This window comes from Carassius carassius, chromosome 41 (genome assembly GCF_963082965.1).
Source record: "Carassius carassius chromosome 41, fCarCar2.1, whole genome shotgun sequence".
Lineage (NCBI taxonomy): Eukaryota > Metazoa > Chordata > Actinopteri > Cypriniformes > Cyprinidae > Carassius > Carassius carassius.
Window position 1 is genome coordinate 26,366,479 of NC_081795.1, and position 18,909 is coordinate 26,385,387.

The following is an 18,909-nucleotide window of genomic DNA, read 5'->3' on the forward strand; positions in this document are numbered from 1 at the left end:
TTCTTGTCTGGTTGGGTTGTGTTACAGCCTGACGACGCTCGTGACTGACACACTAAAAGCCAGTGTTCTCCCACAATTACAGCAGTTCTCTGTTCTTTAATTTACTCACAGTAAATGAATGTACTCTGAACTGACAAAGGAAATATTAATGGATTGATAGATCTTGTGGGTAGTGGCGTATCAGATGGCTAGGACTTCAGTCCCAGGCTATATTTATTGTTCAGACTATGAGAAAGGAGGATGTGAACAAAGCCAGTAATGATCAGAGCCCAGCAAAAAGGAGGTGAATTATACAAACATTAAAGAGATAGTTCACCCAAAAATGAAAATTCAGTCATTTACTTACTCTGTGTAGTTCCCATGCCATATGGCGTTTTTTTTCTACTTTTTTTTCTACGGACCTTGAAAAAAAATGCAAAAGTATCACAGAACGGTTCCATGTGAAATACATTCCTAGTATTCTGGAGGCATATGATAAGGTTTGGTGAAAAACAATCCAAAACTGAAAGTATTATTTAACGAAAATCCTGACATTGGCCGTTGTTGACTACATGTTCATGAAACTCATTCAATTCATCCAAGGAGGAGGGAAAGGAGCAGGAAAAGGGGTTGTGCGCAAAGCGCAGCCAGAATGTTTGCCCATGGCAAAGTTAATGGAAGGAGGAGCTATGGTGGAGGAAGTGACTGACTAGAGCTCAGAGCGACCCAGGAGAGAGCCAGGAAGAAGACGACCCAAAGCAGAGCAGAGGGAGGAGCCATGGTGGAGCCTTGATGGAGTTGCTAGGTGAAACCATGGAAATGACTGGCCGAGGTGGAGCAGGTGGAGTCCCAGGAGGAGCCGAAGAGCTGCAGAGACCAAGTGACAAAGAAGGTCCTGGAGACTGAGGTGAAGCTGCAGTGATGAACAGCCAAGGTGAACCCAGGGAGCCAGAGGCCTGAGGAGGAGCTGGAGGGAAGGATGAGCCCACCAGAGCCACAGGCGTGGAGGCATGAGTACCTGTATGTCCATGGTACAGGCAGAGGGATGATTGACCAAGGCAGAGCCAGAGGGACAAGGAAACCCAGTGGAGCTGGAAGGATGAGGTCCCATGGTAGAGCCAAGGCGGAGCCGAATAGTCAAGGTGGAGCAATGGGCTCGGAGGATTGAGGCAGAGCTAATGGGTCCACACTCCCAAGGTGGATCAGGGCTGATGGTGGGGATGAAAGGCACCAGCGGAGGTTTCAGTGGAGCGTGCAGGAGAGCAAGGTTTGGTAAGGAAGCAGGCTCAGTGATGAACAGGGCTGGTGACAATGAAGAACACACATTTCCACTGCGCATGTAAGATCTAAATGGGCCAACCAGGGCTACAGATTACAACTACGACCTTCAAGGCCACAATCAAACAGAATAAACTGGTATTTATGATTATTTCACATAGAAGAAGGACACGCATATTGACACACGCGTCTGCACCGATTGGTTTGTTATCACATAGCTACTTTAAACAGCCCCATTAAGCCTTTAGCCCCAGAGAGCGCACATTTAGAAAGATAATGATGAAATTCCCATATATTCACACCTCATTTCTTTACCGAGGATATTACTATGTTACTATATTAATGTTTCACTAAATTATGCAATCATCTGATGAGTTTTGAGTGCTCTCTCTCGTCTCACTGCCCTTACACATAGTGGGGAAGAAATGTCATCAAAATGACTATAAATAATTTAATAAATAAAAAATAAATTTAATGGGTTTCTGTTTATATCATGTATTTAGGACTTAGCCTATCACACAAACAAGAGTCCTGTTTTTTCCCCTCTAATATCTGAGCGATTGCAAATTCTGTTTTGCTGCGTCAGGAAGAAATAAGATCAAACAGCAGAACTGCTGCGTCTCTGAACAACAGATCAGAAAATGATTCAATCGGCCTTTAACCACAGTCATTTGCAAAGTTAAACGAATCAGATTTTTAACGAATCTGTTGATTCGACTCCCTCATTTAGACAGTAAATTGATGCTACCTTCTGACAGTTGTAGTTTCATAAAAAAAGTTGCTTATTTTGTTTTTGCAATCATTTAATATTTCTACATTAATATGTTATATTTAAACTTAACATTTACACACAATCCATCTATGAATTTTGTTGATAGTGATTTCAGTTGGTTGTTAATAGGCAGGATTTTTTTTTTAATTTGATTGAATTTATTGATTAAATAAGAACCGGACATGAGAGGACACATATATGACAATAACTTCTATAATACTAATAAGCCAAAATCTCTGTTTTGTTTTTTTTTGCTCAAAGTTATGTCAGGGTTTTGATTTCTCAACTGAGAGAACATATTCTGTTTATTATAATGAATATTTAACGTCACATTTAAACTTTGACTATAGCCTAGACATGTTGCATACTACCGTATTTTCCGGACTATAAGTCGCATTTTTTTTCATAGTTTGGCTGGTCCTGCGACTTATAGTCAGGTGCGACTTATTTATCAAAATTAATTTGACATGAACCAATAGAAAACATTACCGTCTCCAGCTGCCAGAGGGCGCTCTATGCTGCTCACTGCTCCTGTAGTGGTTCTTGGTTCTAAATAAATGCGACTTATAGTCCAGTGCGACTTATATATGTTTTTTTCCTCATCATGGCGTATTTTTGGACTGATGCGACTTATACTTAGGTGCTACTTATAGTCCGAAAAATACGGTAATTGTACTATTTATGAACCTCAAAGCATTTGTTTGTTTATTTTTTGTTACTCCATAACAATGTTCTGTTTGAGGGCATTTGTAGTGTAGGTATACGCCCCAAACACAGCCTCAAGCCCAGGGGCCCCAGTACTGTACTTTGTGTCACGTTCTTATTCATCTTGATTTCTTGTGTGCTTTTCCTGGTTGAGTCGTAGTGAACTGAGGTGCTAATCTCATGAATGTGGAGTCATGCACAGAAACCAACAGCCAAGGTCAGGGTTTTTATTAAATAATACGTGAAATTAGTAAACGATTATATTACATTATTATTGTTTTTCACCAAACCTTATGTTATATCCCTTGAACACAAGGAATATGTTGCATGTGTTGCATGGGACCATTTGGTGATACTTATAAAGCTTGATGCTGATTGTCATCCACTGCCAATATATAGATGACTGCAAATTTAGAAAAAACTAAATATATTTTAGTGGTCCAAAATAGAAGGAAGGCGATACAGCATTAGAACAACACCAGAGTGAATAAATGATGACTTAATTTTCATTTTAAGGTAACTTTTCACTTTCAGAAGAAATGAACAGACAGTCAAAACACTGTAACTCTCTGCACAAAATCACTATAAATGCATTGCATTGAATTAAGGATGCCTTCAGGATTTCTAGAAGGGAATAGTTATAATATAATAGGTATATTCCAGTAGCTTGAGATCAGAAATGATGTGCATGTAAACATGTTCTGTGTTTTTCTCTTTAATTGTATGACAGAAACAAAAGCGGATTTGGAGGAGTTGATGACAGATATCAAGAACTTGGCTAATAAAGTACGCTCCAAGTTAAAGAGTGAGTCCTTCATCTTTAACAACACTTGTTGAAGCATTAAAGAATCGATTGCCTCTCTCTTCACCTGTCAGGTGAAGACTAACTTACTTCAGTTTGAATGTGATAGACTGTAGTGAAATAGATGCTCACTTAAAGTTTTATAAATAGTAAGAAACGTAATAGGCAGTCAGTCTAGTGACAATAACATTGTCTGATATGAGCACTCAAGCTTCAGATGGTTCAAAATGCAGCAGGTAATTTAATAACTCTACCGGACGTCCTCCCAATAGTGCGTACTATAATTTAATCTTGAGGTCATGAATGCCTGAATAAGCTTTTTGGCGTTAGAAATAGAGAGCAGTCCATATCATTTGCATTTACCATCATTCATTAATGTTACTTAAGACGATGAAGCGATGAGTGATGTCTTGTAAATGCTGAGCTCACCATTAGATCATGACACTGATTCCCGAGGATTTGGAATAACTTTGGTATTATTGATTAATCTTTACTCTCTTTAGCACTAGTAAATCATTAACCACAGTCATTTGTTTTATTTTTTTAGATATCCAACATACCATTGAGCAGGAGGAGGCACTAAACCATTCAAAAAATCCATCAGCTGATCTGAGGATACGGAAAACACAGGTCAGAGGGGTTGGACATGACTCCATTACAACCTGTTGCTTACTGATGACTGGCAGATATGTTGTTGTGTGCTCATTAATATAAGAGGTTTCTGTTTTCCAGCACTTAACCCTGTCACGCAAATTTGTGGAGGTGATGACAGAATATAATGCAACGCAGTCAGATTACAGGGAGCGCTGTAAAGGGCGTATACAGAGACAGCTGGAGATCAGTGAGTAAAACACACTCGTAACACTTTAGTTTAGGGACCAATTCTCACTATTAAATAATTAATTATTATTATGCATTTTACTACACTGTTATTTTTTGTGTGTGTGAAATTACAGTATATTCCAGGTTAATAATTGCATTACTTCCGTGAATAGATCATGCTGTAGAGTGTTGTTGTTTTATTTGTGCTATTAAACTTGTTTTTGTGTTTTGTGGGTTTTATTTGTTACCATTGTTGTGTCGTCAAGTATTGATGTCACATCTTTCAGACGTTTCTCAGCAGTCGCTTCACTATTGTGAAAGATCCATCCTCAAATAGTTATGAGATGAAATAAGCTATATTAATCTTCATGCTTAAATAACGCTAAAATGTTCATGCTAAGAAAAGGTTGACTATCTTAAAGGGATACTCCATCCCAAAATGAAAATGTTGTCATTAATCACTTACCCCCATGTCGTTCCAAACCCGTAAAAGCTTTGTTCATCGTTAGAACACAATTTAAGATATTTTGGATGAAAACCTGGAGGCTTGAGACTGTCCCATAGACTGAAAGTAAATAACAGTGTCAAGGTCCAGAAAAGGTCTGAAACGTGGTCAGAATACTCCATCTGCCATCAGACGTGCAATCTGAGTTATATGAAGCGACAGGAACACTTTTTTGTAAGCAAAGAAAAAAAAAAGACTTTATTCAATAATTCCTTTGTCTATTCTACTGGATACGCTGTTTCTACATGTATTTAGCTTTGATTTGAAAGAAACCAGAGCATCCTTGTAGCGAGGAGGACACATAAGAGCACACGCAGCATACAGTGATGAGGAGAGACTCAGAGGAGACCGCTGACAAAGGAATTATTGAATAAAGTCGTTATTTTTGTTTTCTTCGCTTACAAAAAAAGTGTTCCTGTCACTTCATATAACCCAGATTGCACATCTGATTGGAGATGGAGTATTCTGACGACAACTTTCATATCTTTTCTGGACCTTGACACACTGTTGTTTACTTTGCAGTCTATAGGACAGTCTTAAACCGTCTTTTACGGGTTTGGAATGACATTGGGTGCAAGTGATTAATGACTAAATAGTCATTTTAGGGTGGAGTTTCCCTTTAAAGTCAGGCAATTAGCTTATTTTGTATTCTAGCTTGTCATCATTTTCACAAATGTTTTCATTTTTCACAACTCTGACATGACTAGATCAGAAACTTAAATATATATATATATATAAGGTCCAAGTTCCCAAACAAATGCTAATCACTAATCACCATTATGGTGACTTCTTAAGCAGTAACCAACTAAATTTCCCTCAGTGGCACAGTTAAAGACAACTTTATAATATGAACTCACAGTAAAACAAGAGCAGTAAATGACTGTGATCATTCTGCTGTTCATTCACAGTAGTTTGTAAATAAATGACCAGCATGCATGAATTTCATAGCAAATTTCTGACTACAGTAATATATTATAAAATATAATATTAATTTATAATTAATAATATTTAATATTTACAGTGTAGCATGTTGTCTGTTTATTAGACCTTCTAAAGCATGTGTTGATGTCTATTCTGAATGACCATATTTAAGATCTCTTAATCCCAAACCACATACCTAAATTTAACAACTACCTTACTAACTATTAATAAGCAGCAGATAAGAAGTTAATTCTAATTTGCATAATGCATAGTTAATAGCTGGTTAATAGTATGGATTGGACCCCTAAAAAGTGTGAATAAAAACCAACGATTTTCACTACAAAAATATTTATAAAACAAATAATTGTAATAACTGTAAGCAATTAATAAAACAGAATTGCCCAACAACAATACGTTTTTCTGTTATTTTAGGCTTTAGTGTCAATTGCTTCCGTCTCTTCACATGATCCCTGACTCAGGTTTAGGATTTTCTTGTGACTCAAGAGGAGTGTGCACATCACTCTGAACCACTTGAAGTTAACATTTAATTTTATGTATTTCCCAGCTCTTCTAAGCCATAATGTTTTTGCCAACGCTCTAATACCAAGGCATATTAGTGTTTTGTGTGCTACTGTCAAGTGTCAATACGTCCTCTATAGAATTATATGGTTCTGGGGAGAACAGATGACCCCCATCTGTCTGACAGGCCTGTGTCTTCAAGCTGGAACCATAATAATCATCCTGCCATCTTGAGGGAAAGACTGCTAGTGTTTGCAATCTGTTACTGACTACCAGGAAAGTGTAGTAGATCTGCCCTGCTGGGTCATGCCACAATAATGTCCGCAGTATAGCTCTACATTCAGTGTGTAATCAAGTCTTAGTCAGGATACATCCAGATCACAGATGTGTGATCACGCCACACAGTTCATTATTAACTCAATGAGCCACTAATTACAGACTGTCAGGGGTGAACAGTGGTGCATGTCGCCTCACTGTTTCAAGCTAGTGATTCTCTATTCTCATTAAAAAAAGTGCAGTAGAAATGTTTTTGTGTAATAAGCCCTTTAGAGAAGTATTTCCCTAACTTGAGCTTTTACATTACATTTTCAGTGAAACAAGAAGGTATTGTTAGCAATATTGTTAACAGGTTAGGATTTTGGCTCAGTCAGAGTGTGCATTCATCACAGTTGTTGTGTATTTCTGTGCTTTGGTGAAAAACATGGTAACACAAAAGATTAGAGAGCACATGTTGACTGCTGACTATGATGTTTGCTTATTATTAGTTAGTAAGGTAGTTGTTAAGTTTAGGATTAATGGACCTAGAATATGATAATGCAGAGTAAGGCATTAATATGTGTATTATAAGAACTAATATACAGCCAATATGCATGCTAAAAAGCAACTAGTTAATAGTGTTCCCTAATCTAAAGTATAACCAAAAACATCTACACATCAACCCCTTTCATCATACTGTAGTCTAGAGAGATGCAAAACTTAGCATGCATATTCATATTGACTTTAAAATCTAGTTAAACCTCTGAGATTAAATAACAGTCATAAGACATTATGCATGTCTGCATAGATCAAATATGTATTGTATGTGTGAGTCTTTTTATATCAAATACAAAATGTTTGCCCTATGTTACTTTGTGCTTTATCACTAGCAAGATATTAATGTTGTTTTTTTTCTTTTTTCTTTGTAGCGGGAAGAAATACGACAAATGAAGAGTTGGAAAGCATGTTAGAAAGTAACAACCCCTCCATCTTCACTTCAGGAGTGAGTGGATGTATACAGCATCATATATTAGTACAGTAAAAAATGTTCATTCTTTAAAGAAACAGACTGAGAAATGTGTAATAAATTTATGCAGTTTTTCAGTGTATTGTACGTTTTGAATGGAAACGGAACTGAATATACAGTACAGACCAAAAGTTTGGAAACATTACTATTTTTAATGTTTTTGAAAGACGTTTCTTCTGCTCATTAAGCCTGCATTTATTTGATCAAAAATACAGAAAAAAATTTAATATTGTGAAATATTATTACAACTTAAAATAATAGTTTTCTATTTAAATATACTTTAAAAAAAATAATTTCTTCCAGTGATGCAAAGCTGAATTTTCAGCATCATTCCTCCAGCTTCAGTGTCACATGTAACATCAGTCGATCACATGATCATTTAGAAATCATTCTAATATTCTGATTTATTATGAGTGTTGGAAACAGTTCTGCTGTCTCATATATCTGATCAATAAAAGGCTAAAAAGAACTGCATTTATTAAAAAAAAAACAAAAAAAAATCTAATAATATATATTCTAATAATATATTTTCTTTACTATCACCTTTTATCAATTTAACACATCCTTGCTGAATAAAAGTATTGATTTTATTTAAAAAAAAAAAATTACTGACCCCAAATTACTGACCAGTAGTGTATATTGTTATTACAAAATATTTATATTTTAAAAACATAGCTTCTTTTTTTTTTTTTTTATTCATCAAAGTATCCTAAAAAAGTATCACATGTTCAGAAAAAGTATTAAGCAGCAGAACTGTTTCCAACTTTGATAATGAATCATCATATTAGAATGATTTCTAAAGGATCATGTGATAATGATCCTAAAAATTCAGCTTTGCATCAGAGAAATAAATGATAATTTACAGTATAATAAATTTAAAAACAATTATTTTAAATTGTAATAATATATCACAATATTACATTTTATTTCTGTATTTTTGATCAAATAAATGCAGGCTTGATGAGCAGAAGAAACTTCTTTCAAAAACATTAAAAATAGTAATGTTTCCAAACTTTTGGTCTGTACTGTATGTTTCCATTCAAAACTTATATTTTAACATTTTTGTTTCTACTACATTTTATCACTTTCTTGTCATCAAACTAGATTAATAGATGGCTTGACACAAACCATATCAAGGCAGACCCTAAACAGAGCTTTCTTTTGTATTTGCATAAATTCTGCAACCTACCCGTGAAATATTAGTTTATCTCATAAATATACTTTATTTTGCACGTTCTCTAACAATTACCTTCTAACCTACATTTTTGCCACACTGCCTAATTTATTATAGCTATAACCACCTAAAATCTGTGTGGGAAAGCTGTGTGATGCACTGCAGAGCGGGAATAATGTATTGTAGACAAGCAGAAAACTATTCATTGTGAACATAGGTAGGCCTAGTTTTAGAAAATGAATTGCCTTTATTTAATTTAAATTGAGTTTTGGCCAGCTAACGGACAGATGGCATACAAAATTGTTATTTTCTCTGCCAACTAAACCAAAGTCACAGAACCATGGCATGACTGACTTGCAGTAGTCACAAAGAGTGTTGTATCATTCCTGGATGAATCAAGAGTAAATGAAAAACCCATTAATTATTAAATGACCAATTATTATAGACAGCCGCCTGATTTTATTCCTAAATGAATGAATGAAGCATTTTTGCTTCGAATTGACTGAATAATATGCTCCTTTATGAACAAAATGACTTAATAGTAGTAGCCCTTTATTGTCACTTGTCACAAGTACCAGCGAAATTAGCCATCAACCTGTCCATACATACATGCATACAATATGACAAGAGGGTAGATAGGATAGGAAGACAGGGAATTGAGGAAGAAATACAGCATAACATTAAGAAAGTGAGGAGAAAAAAAACACCCAGACTATGATCCTATTGGGAGTACAGTGTGAGAACAGGAAAAACACCTCAGCAACAAAGCACATAATCAATATAAACACATGACTTTGCAACTGGGGACGGAAATTAGGGGGGTCGAAGTAATCCAGCGCAGGCAAGCAGCCGTCCGGTCCATCAGCCCTACGGCGCTGGTCACAGACCCGCTTGTCAGACTGGCGGTACAAAGCAGCGAAGGCGAGGGATGGGGGGTAGGGGGATTGAATGCATATCTGTATATATGTACGTCTGTGTGTGTGTGTGTATGTATGTAAAAGTTTGTGTATTTGTAGGCCTGGAGAGTTGTTATTAAATCTCGCACTGAACTATAAGTCGCATTTATTTAGAAACAAGAACCAAGAGAAAACATTACTGTCTCCAGCCGCGAGAGGGCGCTCTATGTCTTCAGTGTAGACTACAGGAGCACTGAGCAGCATAGAGCGCCCTCTCACGGCTGAAGACGGTAATGTTTTCTCTTGGTTCATTTCTCTCGGTTCATGTCAAATTAATTTTGATAAATAAGTCGCACCTGACTATAAGTCGCAGGTCCAGCCAAACTATGAAAAAAAGTGCGACTTATAGTCCGGAAAATACGGTAGATGTGTTCAATGTCCTCCATGGAAAGAGCTGCCAGACACACGACCCGCCATCTCTCCAGCGTGTCCATCGTGTAGTTAGCTGCGAATGTTCCGGCAGGGCTGTCAGGTTCCCCCGAACCCAAGCTTCTCGTTGAGAAGATGGTGTCAATTGCGTTCCGCCATGGCCTCCTGAGTCCCCTGATCCGCCATGGCCTCCTGAGTCCCTTGATCCGCCATAGCCTCCTGAGTTCCCTGATCCGCCATGGCCTCCTGAGTCTCCTGATCCGCCATGGCCCCCTTGAGTCCCCTGATTCGCCATGGCCCCCTGAGTCTCCTGATCCGCCATGGCCTCCTGAGTCCCCTGATCCGCCATGGCCTCCTGAGTCCCCTGATCCGCCATGGCCTCCTGAGTCCCCTGATCCGCCATGGCCTCCGGAGTCTCCTGATCCGCCATGGCCTCCTGAGTCCTCTGATCCGCCATGGCCTCCTGAGTCCCCTGATCCGCCATGGCCTCCTGAGTCTCCTGATCCGTCCCCTGATCCACCATGGCCTCCTGAGTCTCCTGATCCGCCATGGCCTCCTGAGTCCCCTGATCCGCCATGGCCTCCTGAGTCCCCTGATCCGCCATGGCCTCCTGAGTCTCCTGATCCGCCATGGCCTCCTGAGTCTCCTGATCCGCCATGGCCTCCTGAGTCCCCTGATCCGACATGGCCTCCTGAGTCTCCTGATCCGCCATGGCCTGCTGAGTCTCCTGATCCGCCATGGCCTCCTGAGTCCCCTGATCCGCCATGGCCTCCTGAGTCTCCTGATCCGCCATGGCCTCCTGAGTCTCCTGATCCGCCATGGCCTCCTGAGTCTCCTGATCCGTCCCCTGATCCGCCATGGCCTCCTGAGTCCCCTGATCCGCCATGGCCTCCTGAGTCTCCTGATCCGCCATGGCCTCCTGAGTCTCCTGAGTCCCCTGATCCGCCATGGCCTCCTGAGTCTCCTGATCCGCCATGGCCTCCTAAGTCTCCTGATCCACCATGGCCTCCTGAGTCCCCTGATCCGACATGGCCTCCTGAGTCACCTGATCCGCCATGGCCTCCTGAGTCCCCTGATCCGCCATGGCCTCCTGAGTCCCCTGATCCGCCATGGCCTCCTGAGTCCCCTGATCCGCCATGGCCTCCTGAGTCTCCTGATCCGCCATGGCCTTCTGAGTCTCCTGATCCGCCATGGCTTCCTGAGTCCCCTGATCCGCCATGGCCTCTTGAGTCTCCTGATCCACTATAGCAACCTGAACTGCCTGCTCCCCCATGGCCTCCCTGGGAGCTTCCTTTCCGGGAGGGGGGCATCCTGTCACGTGTATGTTCCTGTTGAGTTCCTGTTTGCCCTTATTTGTTTTTTCCTATTCCTGTCCTTGTTGTGTGCATTAGTTTCCTGCTGTGTTTTATTAATTATTTAATTTGCTCCCAGGTATGTCCTATTGGTGTCTGTGTATTTGTAGTGTGTGTGGCCCTTGTTTCCTGGTTCGTATTTTGTAAGATAGGAATTTTCAGCCAATCCCCTTCTCAGAAAATCCTGATTTGTTGTTGTTGTTGTTTTTGCTCTCAGTAAAACACCCAGTGATTAAAGCAGAATTATGTTGGAAACATCATCATTCTCACTTTCTAATTTTGCCCCAGATTATCATGGACTGCAACATCAGTGAACAGGCCATGAATGAGATTGAGACACGGCACAATGAAATCATCAAACTGGAGAACAGCATCCGTGAGCTGCATGATATGTTCATGGATATGGCCATGCTGGTGGAGAGCCAGGTGAGCTTCACTGACAGCTGATTAAACAGCTGCTGTGTGCTCTGTGTGTCACATTTTGTCACTATCAATATCACAAAATCTGGAAACTGTTTTATTTTTACAGGACATATTCAGACCCAGTTAAAATTCGGTTAAGTGTGACATGTAAATGTGCGCCGTAGTCCTGCAGCATTTGGGACATCTGAAGAATCACATTCACACTGTAGGGAACAGACAGGATCTAAAACAGCTGTAAAATAGATGCAGTGTAAGCCAGTACTTTATTTATCTTTCATGGTCGTGCAGTGATTCAGTCAGATGGCTAACATCTCAACTCACCCACATTATGGTAACTTCAGAACTCAGAAAAAAAAACGCGTGGTGGCATCTTCAGTCATAAAACCAACACTGTTTTCCAGCATTTCCTGCACTTTACAACAATTACTGTATGATGTTGATATCTATCTTCCCCACTGAGGATATCAGAGAGACTCATACACAACTAATGCAAAAGAAGGTAATAATGCATTAAGAGCCAAGGGGAATAAACTTGATGGTCGGGGTGAATTGTTCCTATTTTGTTTGCTGGAAAACATGCACATATCTTATGTAACTCATAAAGATCAGTAGTAAATAAAATAATAAGATCTTTAAACAAATAAAAACGAAGGGAAATTAACTAGACACATGTGAACATAATGGGTAACCAAGAAAACAAACCATAATTAGGAGTCAATGAAACAGGAACACAGGAACAGTGGAACAAAATAAACTTCAGAACAGCAATATAGAAACCCATGGCCATGACCACTCCATTTAATAATTATTCTGTTCTGTCTTATACAATCAGTGGCTCAGAAAAAAAAAGATCTTTCCAAAATCAAGTCCCATCCTACTTTTTCCCCCTCTCATTCAAGACCATACCATACCAACTTTATTTGTTAAGCACTTTACAAAAACCAAAGTTGACCAAAGTGCTGTACAGAAAAATAAATAAATAAATAAAAATAAAATAGATAAAATAAACATATGTACCATTTATAACCACACAATAAAAGCATTCAAAGAAACAAATTGAATCAAGTAAATAAAGTCGACTTCTTACTAGGTGTCAAAAGCCAAAGAGAAAAGATGGGTTTTAAGAAGGGTTTTAAAAACAGATAAAGAAGAGGCCTGCTTAACATGCAAAGGCAGATCATTCCATAGTTTAGGGGCAGGTACAGCAAAGGCACGGTCCCCTCTGAGCTTACGCTTAGTTTTAGGCACAGTCAGGAGCAGCTGATCATCTGATCTGAGAGAGCAGACGGGTTTATAAGAGTGTAGAAGCTCAGAGAGGTATGGCGGAGCAAGACCATTTAGTGATTTAAAAGCAAATAACAGAATTTTAAAATGGATCCTAAATTGAATAGGCAGCCAGTGTAATGAAGCTAAAATAGGGGAAATGTGCTCATGTTTACGTGTGCCCGTTAAAAGACGTGCTGCTGCATTTTGTATCATCTTGAGACGGGTGATGGAGGACCCACTAACCCCCACATATAGTGAATTACAGTAGTCCAGCCGTGTAGTTACAAAGGATTGGATAACAGTTTCAAAATGTTGTCTTAACAGAATTGGCTTTATTTTGGCCAGCTGACTTAAATGAAAGAAGCTTGATTTGACAACATGCTTTGATCTGACTGTCAAATTTAAGCTCAGGGTCCACTTTAACTCCTAGGTTTGTGATAGTAGGTTTAATATAGGGTGCTAAGGAGCCCAGATCTACAGGTGGGGTCCCAGTGGTGCCTCCAAAAACCATCACTTCTGTTTTTTTATCATTAAAATTTAAAAAGTTTAGAGCCATCCAGGCCTTTATGTCGTCGAGACAATTGAGTAGTTGTCCAACAGAGTTATAATTTTTTTTTTAAGAGGTACATAAATCTGACTGTCATCTGCATAACAGTGGAATGAAATGCCATACTTTCTAAGTATGGAACCAAGTGGAAGCAAATACAGAGAGAAAAGTAGAGGGCCGAGGACTGAGCCCTGTGGGACCCCAGACAAGAGAGGAGCAGAGGAGGATACAGAGTCACCTAAGCTAACACAAAAAGTTCGATCCGCTAAGTATGACCTAAACCAATCCAGTGCTATGCCACTGATGCCAACCCACTGCCTTAAACGTGAAATCAATATTTCATGATCCACTGTGTCAAATGCAGCAGTTAGATCTAAAAGCACAATGATAACACAGTCACCAGAGTCAGTAGCTAAAAAGATATCATTAAAAACTCTTAAAAGAGCAGTTTCGGTGCTGTGCAAGGTCTTAAAACCGGACTGGAAAACCTCTAGTATATTATGTTCTTCCAAAAAGGCCAATAGTTGACTGTACACAATCTTCTCCAAGATTTTTGAAAGGAAAGGCAATTTGGAAATAGGCCTGAAATTAGCAAGAACTGACGGATCTAGAGCAGGTTTTTTAATCAGAGGTTGAACTACTGCATGTTTTAAAATTTCAGGGACCACACCCGAGGTCAGACTACTATTTATAACTGCTACAACAGATGATCCTACAGTGGGGAAAACCTCCTTAAATAGTCGAGGGGGGACAGCATCATATGGAGAACCTGAGGGCTTCAAATGACCAACAACCTCCTCTAAAGAGGAAAAAGTCACCAGCTCAAAATGATCAAAGACAGCCGAGCAGGGGACAGAGATTGAAGGGTCTGAAGCTGAAGGGACAATTTGAGACCTAATACAAGTGACCTTATCAATAAAAAAGCAAAGGAAGTTTTCACACATAACAGGGGATGCTTCCATACAAGCATTCTGCGGGGCATTTAAAAGTGAGTCAATGGTGTTAAACAAAACACGAGGCTTGTGACAATTTGCCAGAATAATATCTGAGAAATGTTTTCTCAGATATTTATAGAAGCAGTTTATATCTATACCTACTAGAAAAGAAAAGACATTGCAATTTCCATTTTCAATTTCTGAGTTTGAGTCTTGCCAGTTTGATCATCAAAGCAAATTGAGCTCTCTTTTGTATCTTATCATGGTTGAACAGACAAATACACACAAAATCCTGTCAGAATTACTGTTCTGTCATGTATCCTCATAAGCGTATCAGATGTCTTAAGTGGATGTTAACAGTTAGGGGAAATGAGAAGTGTGTCAATATATTAGATCTGTACACGAGGCCTTAAAGTGACAGCAGCCTAACAGTCCTGCTGCTGTCTGTGTCCTTTATATGATTTTATTTACATATTTAATCACCAAACAACTATTTGATATGTTAAGATGTAGCGCAGCAATGACACTGATTCTTAGCATAAGCTTGAGTCCAGACTCGGGGAGCGTTCCTGATCAGATCCTCCTCTCTCTACTACTTTGCTTCCTGTCCGTCTATACTGTCCTATTGCAATAAAGCCAAGACTGCCAAAAATAAAGAAGGAACTACAGACATGAATAAACATTGGCCTGGCTGTCCTGAGCTGGTATCTATGCACTTCCTTTAACTTCCTTAAAGAAACTTCCTTCCTTTTGTTAAGTGCTTCAAATATTTACTGCAGTGTGCTGTTACAATACAAAATATTCTCCATGAAAACAAGGAATGGTCACGTTCATTCAGTAAATAGTGTTTGGTGAGCTGTACTTTCCTGTTTTCTTTCAGGGAGAGTTAATAAACAATATAGAGAAGAATGTCAGCAGTGCACAGGAATATGTGGAAAAGGCCAAAGAGGAAACCAAAGCAGCTGTCAAAGTCCAGAAGACTAGCAGGACGGTGAGAGAGCACAACGAATTCATTATACTCCTCTGAAATCACCTTTCTCTTTTTCTTTCCTCTTTCTCTGGTGCCGTCCATCCGCTGCTCTGGTCAGGGAGATATGATAGACCGTATAGAGTATAATGTGGATCATACAGTGGATTACATTAAGGATGCGTTGTTAAACACCAAGAAGGCTGTAAAGTACCAGAGTAAAGCGCAAAGGGTGAGTGGAAGATACGATGCCTGCTGTCCGTCCTGCATGAACTCATTTCTCACCTTTTTTCCATTCCCACTCCTTGTTATGGGAAGTTTTGTCTGTGTGCTGTCAACATTAATCTAATGCTGATGGGTCAAACTGCTTTCTCAGTCAGTGAGGCGCTAAATTCATTTACACACAAAAACTAGCCAACAACAGTTCACCCAAAAATGAAGATTTTCTGTATATGTGATCATTCTCAGGCCATCTGAGATCAGGATGAGTTTGTTTCTTCATCAGATCTGGAGAAATGTAGCACTGCATCAGTGTCTCATCAATGAATGCTCTGCAGTGAATGGGTGCCGTCAGAATGAGAGTCTGATAAAAACATCACAATAATCCACAGCACTCCAGTCCATCAGTGAACATCTGGAGAAGACAAAAGATGAAACAAATCTAAGATGTCTGTAAATTCATACCGATGCTTCCTTTTTTCATAATATTGCGTTCTCCATAGAAAAGAGCAGTGCAGCTGAGCTCCAGTCTCATTTTGTTCCACTACAGAAGGAAAGGGTTTGGTACAGGAGAGATTAATTACTAGATTTTCATTTCTGGGTGAGCTAAACTTAGTTGTTAAGGTTTGTAATACATCTAGTCCTATCTTGACCTGAAGATGCCTGCAGCCCTCTGACTTTCTGTCCATATCACCCACAGAAGTTGATCCTGATCGGCGGTTGTGTGTCCATCTGTCTGTTCATCCTCATCATCTCTCTAGCCATAGGATTGAGCTAACCAAGACACTCCACTGTCTGTGCGCTGCTTGTGATAGACAGGAGCTCAGGACCATCTGTTTTATTTGTGATACAGCCGATAGATTCAGTAGAAAAAATTAAAATAAATCATAGACATGCAGGATGTGCAATGTACTGAAAAATAAAATGAGATGAAATAGGCTACGAAGTACAGTGGCTAGAAAAAGTATTCACTATCTGTAAAGTTATTGTTTTACATGTCAATTGACTTTTTCTGAAGTTATACATTATACAAAATATTTAAAGAAAGCAGACAGTACCATTACTGTTTAGAGAAGTGGGTGTGAATTTCAGCACATCCTATTTAATGGTCAAAAAGTGAGATGTAAGATGTAAGTAGCTAAATATTTCATATTTGACGACCCAGAGTAACTAAATATTAAATGTAAATCCAGGAATGCAAGCAATTCAAAAGCAGCCGTTTTCAGCAGATTAGGCTTGAGGTTAAAATGCATTCTTATGCAATAAATTCTAGTTCTGGATTTCTACCGTCTATATCCTACTCAAATATAGTCATTCCAGACGCAAATGTCTACAGTGTGATCAGTGGCTGGACATATGATTACACATATGATTGTCCATTCTACTGAAAGTGAATACTTTTCATGGACACTTTTGATGTCATCACCTGTGTTTGTGTTGTTATGTACCGCTCTGTGTCACATGTCTGCTCAGCATTGTGGCATGACTGTAAATGGTAAACAGTGTTATGTATTTACTACACTCCTAATGTTCAAAATAATGCCGTCTTGGAGAGCAGTGTTGAGCTAATTGTTGTTTACTCTTAGAAACTGGTGTTTAACATTAGACAACACTTACATTAACCAAACCGAACAGATCGCAACAGCATATACATTTTGCAAATGAATCTGGAACATGTTAAGTCATAATGAATGAAACCCCCAGAATCCTCAAACTGCTCTCCATGAATCTTTAAACATGCAATGATATTTCTGCCTGGGTCTTCTATTTTTCATGCTGCCTGGATTTTTTTTTTTTTTTTCTTGAACTCTTCCAAATACAGAAGAAAATCACAATTATTATCTGTTGTGTGCTGCTTGGAATCGTTGTTGCTTCTATCATCGGCGGTGTGTTGTCCTGAAATAGAGCGGATAATAAAGAGGATGTTTGTTTGTGTCTGTGTGAGACTGGACTGAACTACATGGCTTGCACTAGGCTTCAACTAAAGTCGACTCATCAAACCTGAGCAAAAGTCATGTAGTTAGTTCAAGCCTTTTTCTGGTTATTGTACGTCGCTGTATTTCCTCAAGAATTAAAACACAGGTCGCCTCTTAACAAAACAAAATGTATCATCTGTCATTGTAATACTTTGAGGCTCTTTGAAGCAAACAAATTCTCTTAATCTATAGTGATAAAGAGAAGTGTGTGTCGTTATCATTAATGAACTGGTCTTTTATTTAAATTGAAAACAATGATTTCTGTTTGTTTTATTCTGTTGTTGCAATTCAAGTTCCAGTTTATTCACACCTCTGAGATTGTTTATATACACATGTGATTGTCTACAGAGAACATGCTTTAGTCCTCTAATTCATGCATCTTAAATTTGCTCGACAAAAACATGAAATGTGGTACTAATGATAACAGTCAAATCATTATAATCAAATGTATAAATAGATTAAGCTTTATGTGAAATTCTACGTTCAAGATCTATAGCTAGATTGGTCTGATTTCTGTCAATCTGCTAGTATGAATACATTTCTGGGCCCATGGTGCAAATAATATAAGATCGATGTGTGTCATTCATAATCAACAGTTCTTATTGTTTATCATAGACCAATACATTAGAGCAAATTGTGCATGTTGTAAAGCGTATATTGCACTTAGAATTTGTATTAATTTCTTAAATGTATATGTTTTGTTTGTATAAAAGGATGAATCCCTTCTCTGAATTTGAGTAAATGCCATTGATTAATATACTATAGATATTTTGTTTCATTTTCGACATCCATAATATAATAAACTCAAGTGTTCCCAGCAGGAGACCTTCAAGCGTTCAGGTGAATCACAAAAAGGAGGACCTTTCAACAGACAAAACACATCTAGAAAGACAATATACTGTACACAATAAAACCTGGTTTTCCTCTCGTGACTTTCAACTACAAACCTTTACATAAAAGAGATCTGCGACATCCATGAGTCACTCCGAACCCATACAGATAAATATATATATATATTTAGAAATCAATTAAAAAATATATTTGATCTCTACATATTTCAGTCCAAGAAAATGCCTTTCCTTGCAACAAAAGTACATTTAAAAATATATTTTGGTATAGGAAGTTTGGAACAAAATATAT

The 18,909-nt window shown here is 38.7% G+C and overlaps 1 protein-coding gene across 2 annotated transcripts in view; it reads left to right on the forward strand.

Moving 5' to 3' along the window:
* stx1a (syntaxin 1A (brain)) overlaps positions 1–17,688 on the forward strand; it is a 35,143-nt gene extending 17,455 nt beyond the window's left edge. Inside the window, exons 4-10 of one of the 2 annotated variants that reach the window (XM_059533652.1) lie at positions 3,465–3,539; positions 4,084–4,166; positions 4,269–4,377; positions 7,488–7,561; positions 11,725–11,862; positions 15,488–15,598; positions 16,494–17,688. In XM_059533652.1, the coding sequence (XP_059389635.1) occupies positions 3,465–3,539; positions 4,084–4,166; positions 4,269–4,377; positions 7,488–7,561; positions 11,725–11,862; positions 15,488–15,598; positions 16,494–16,571 (668 nt within the window). In that variant the 3' untranslated portion in view covers positions 16,572–17,688. The other variant, XM_059533651.1, reaches the window with a different exon arrangement.
* Positions 17,689–18,909: the final 1,221 nt, after the last annotated feature.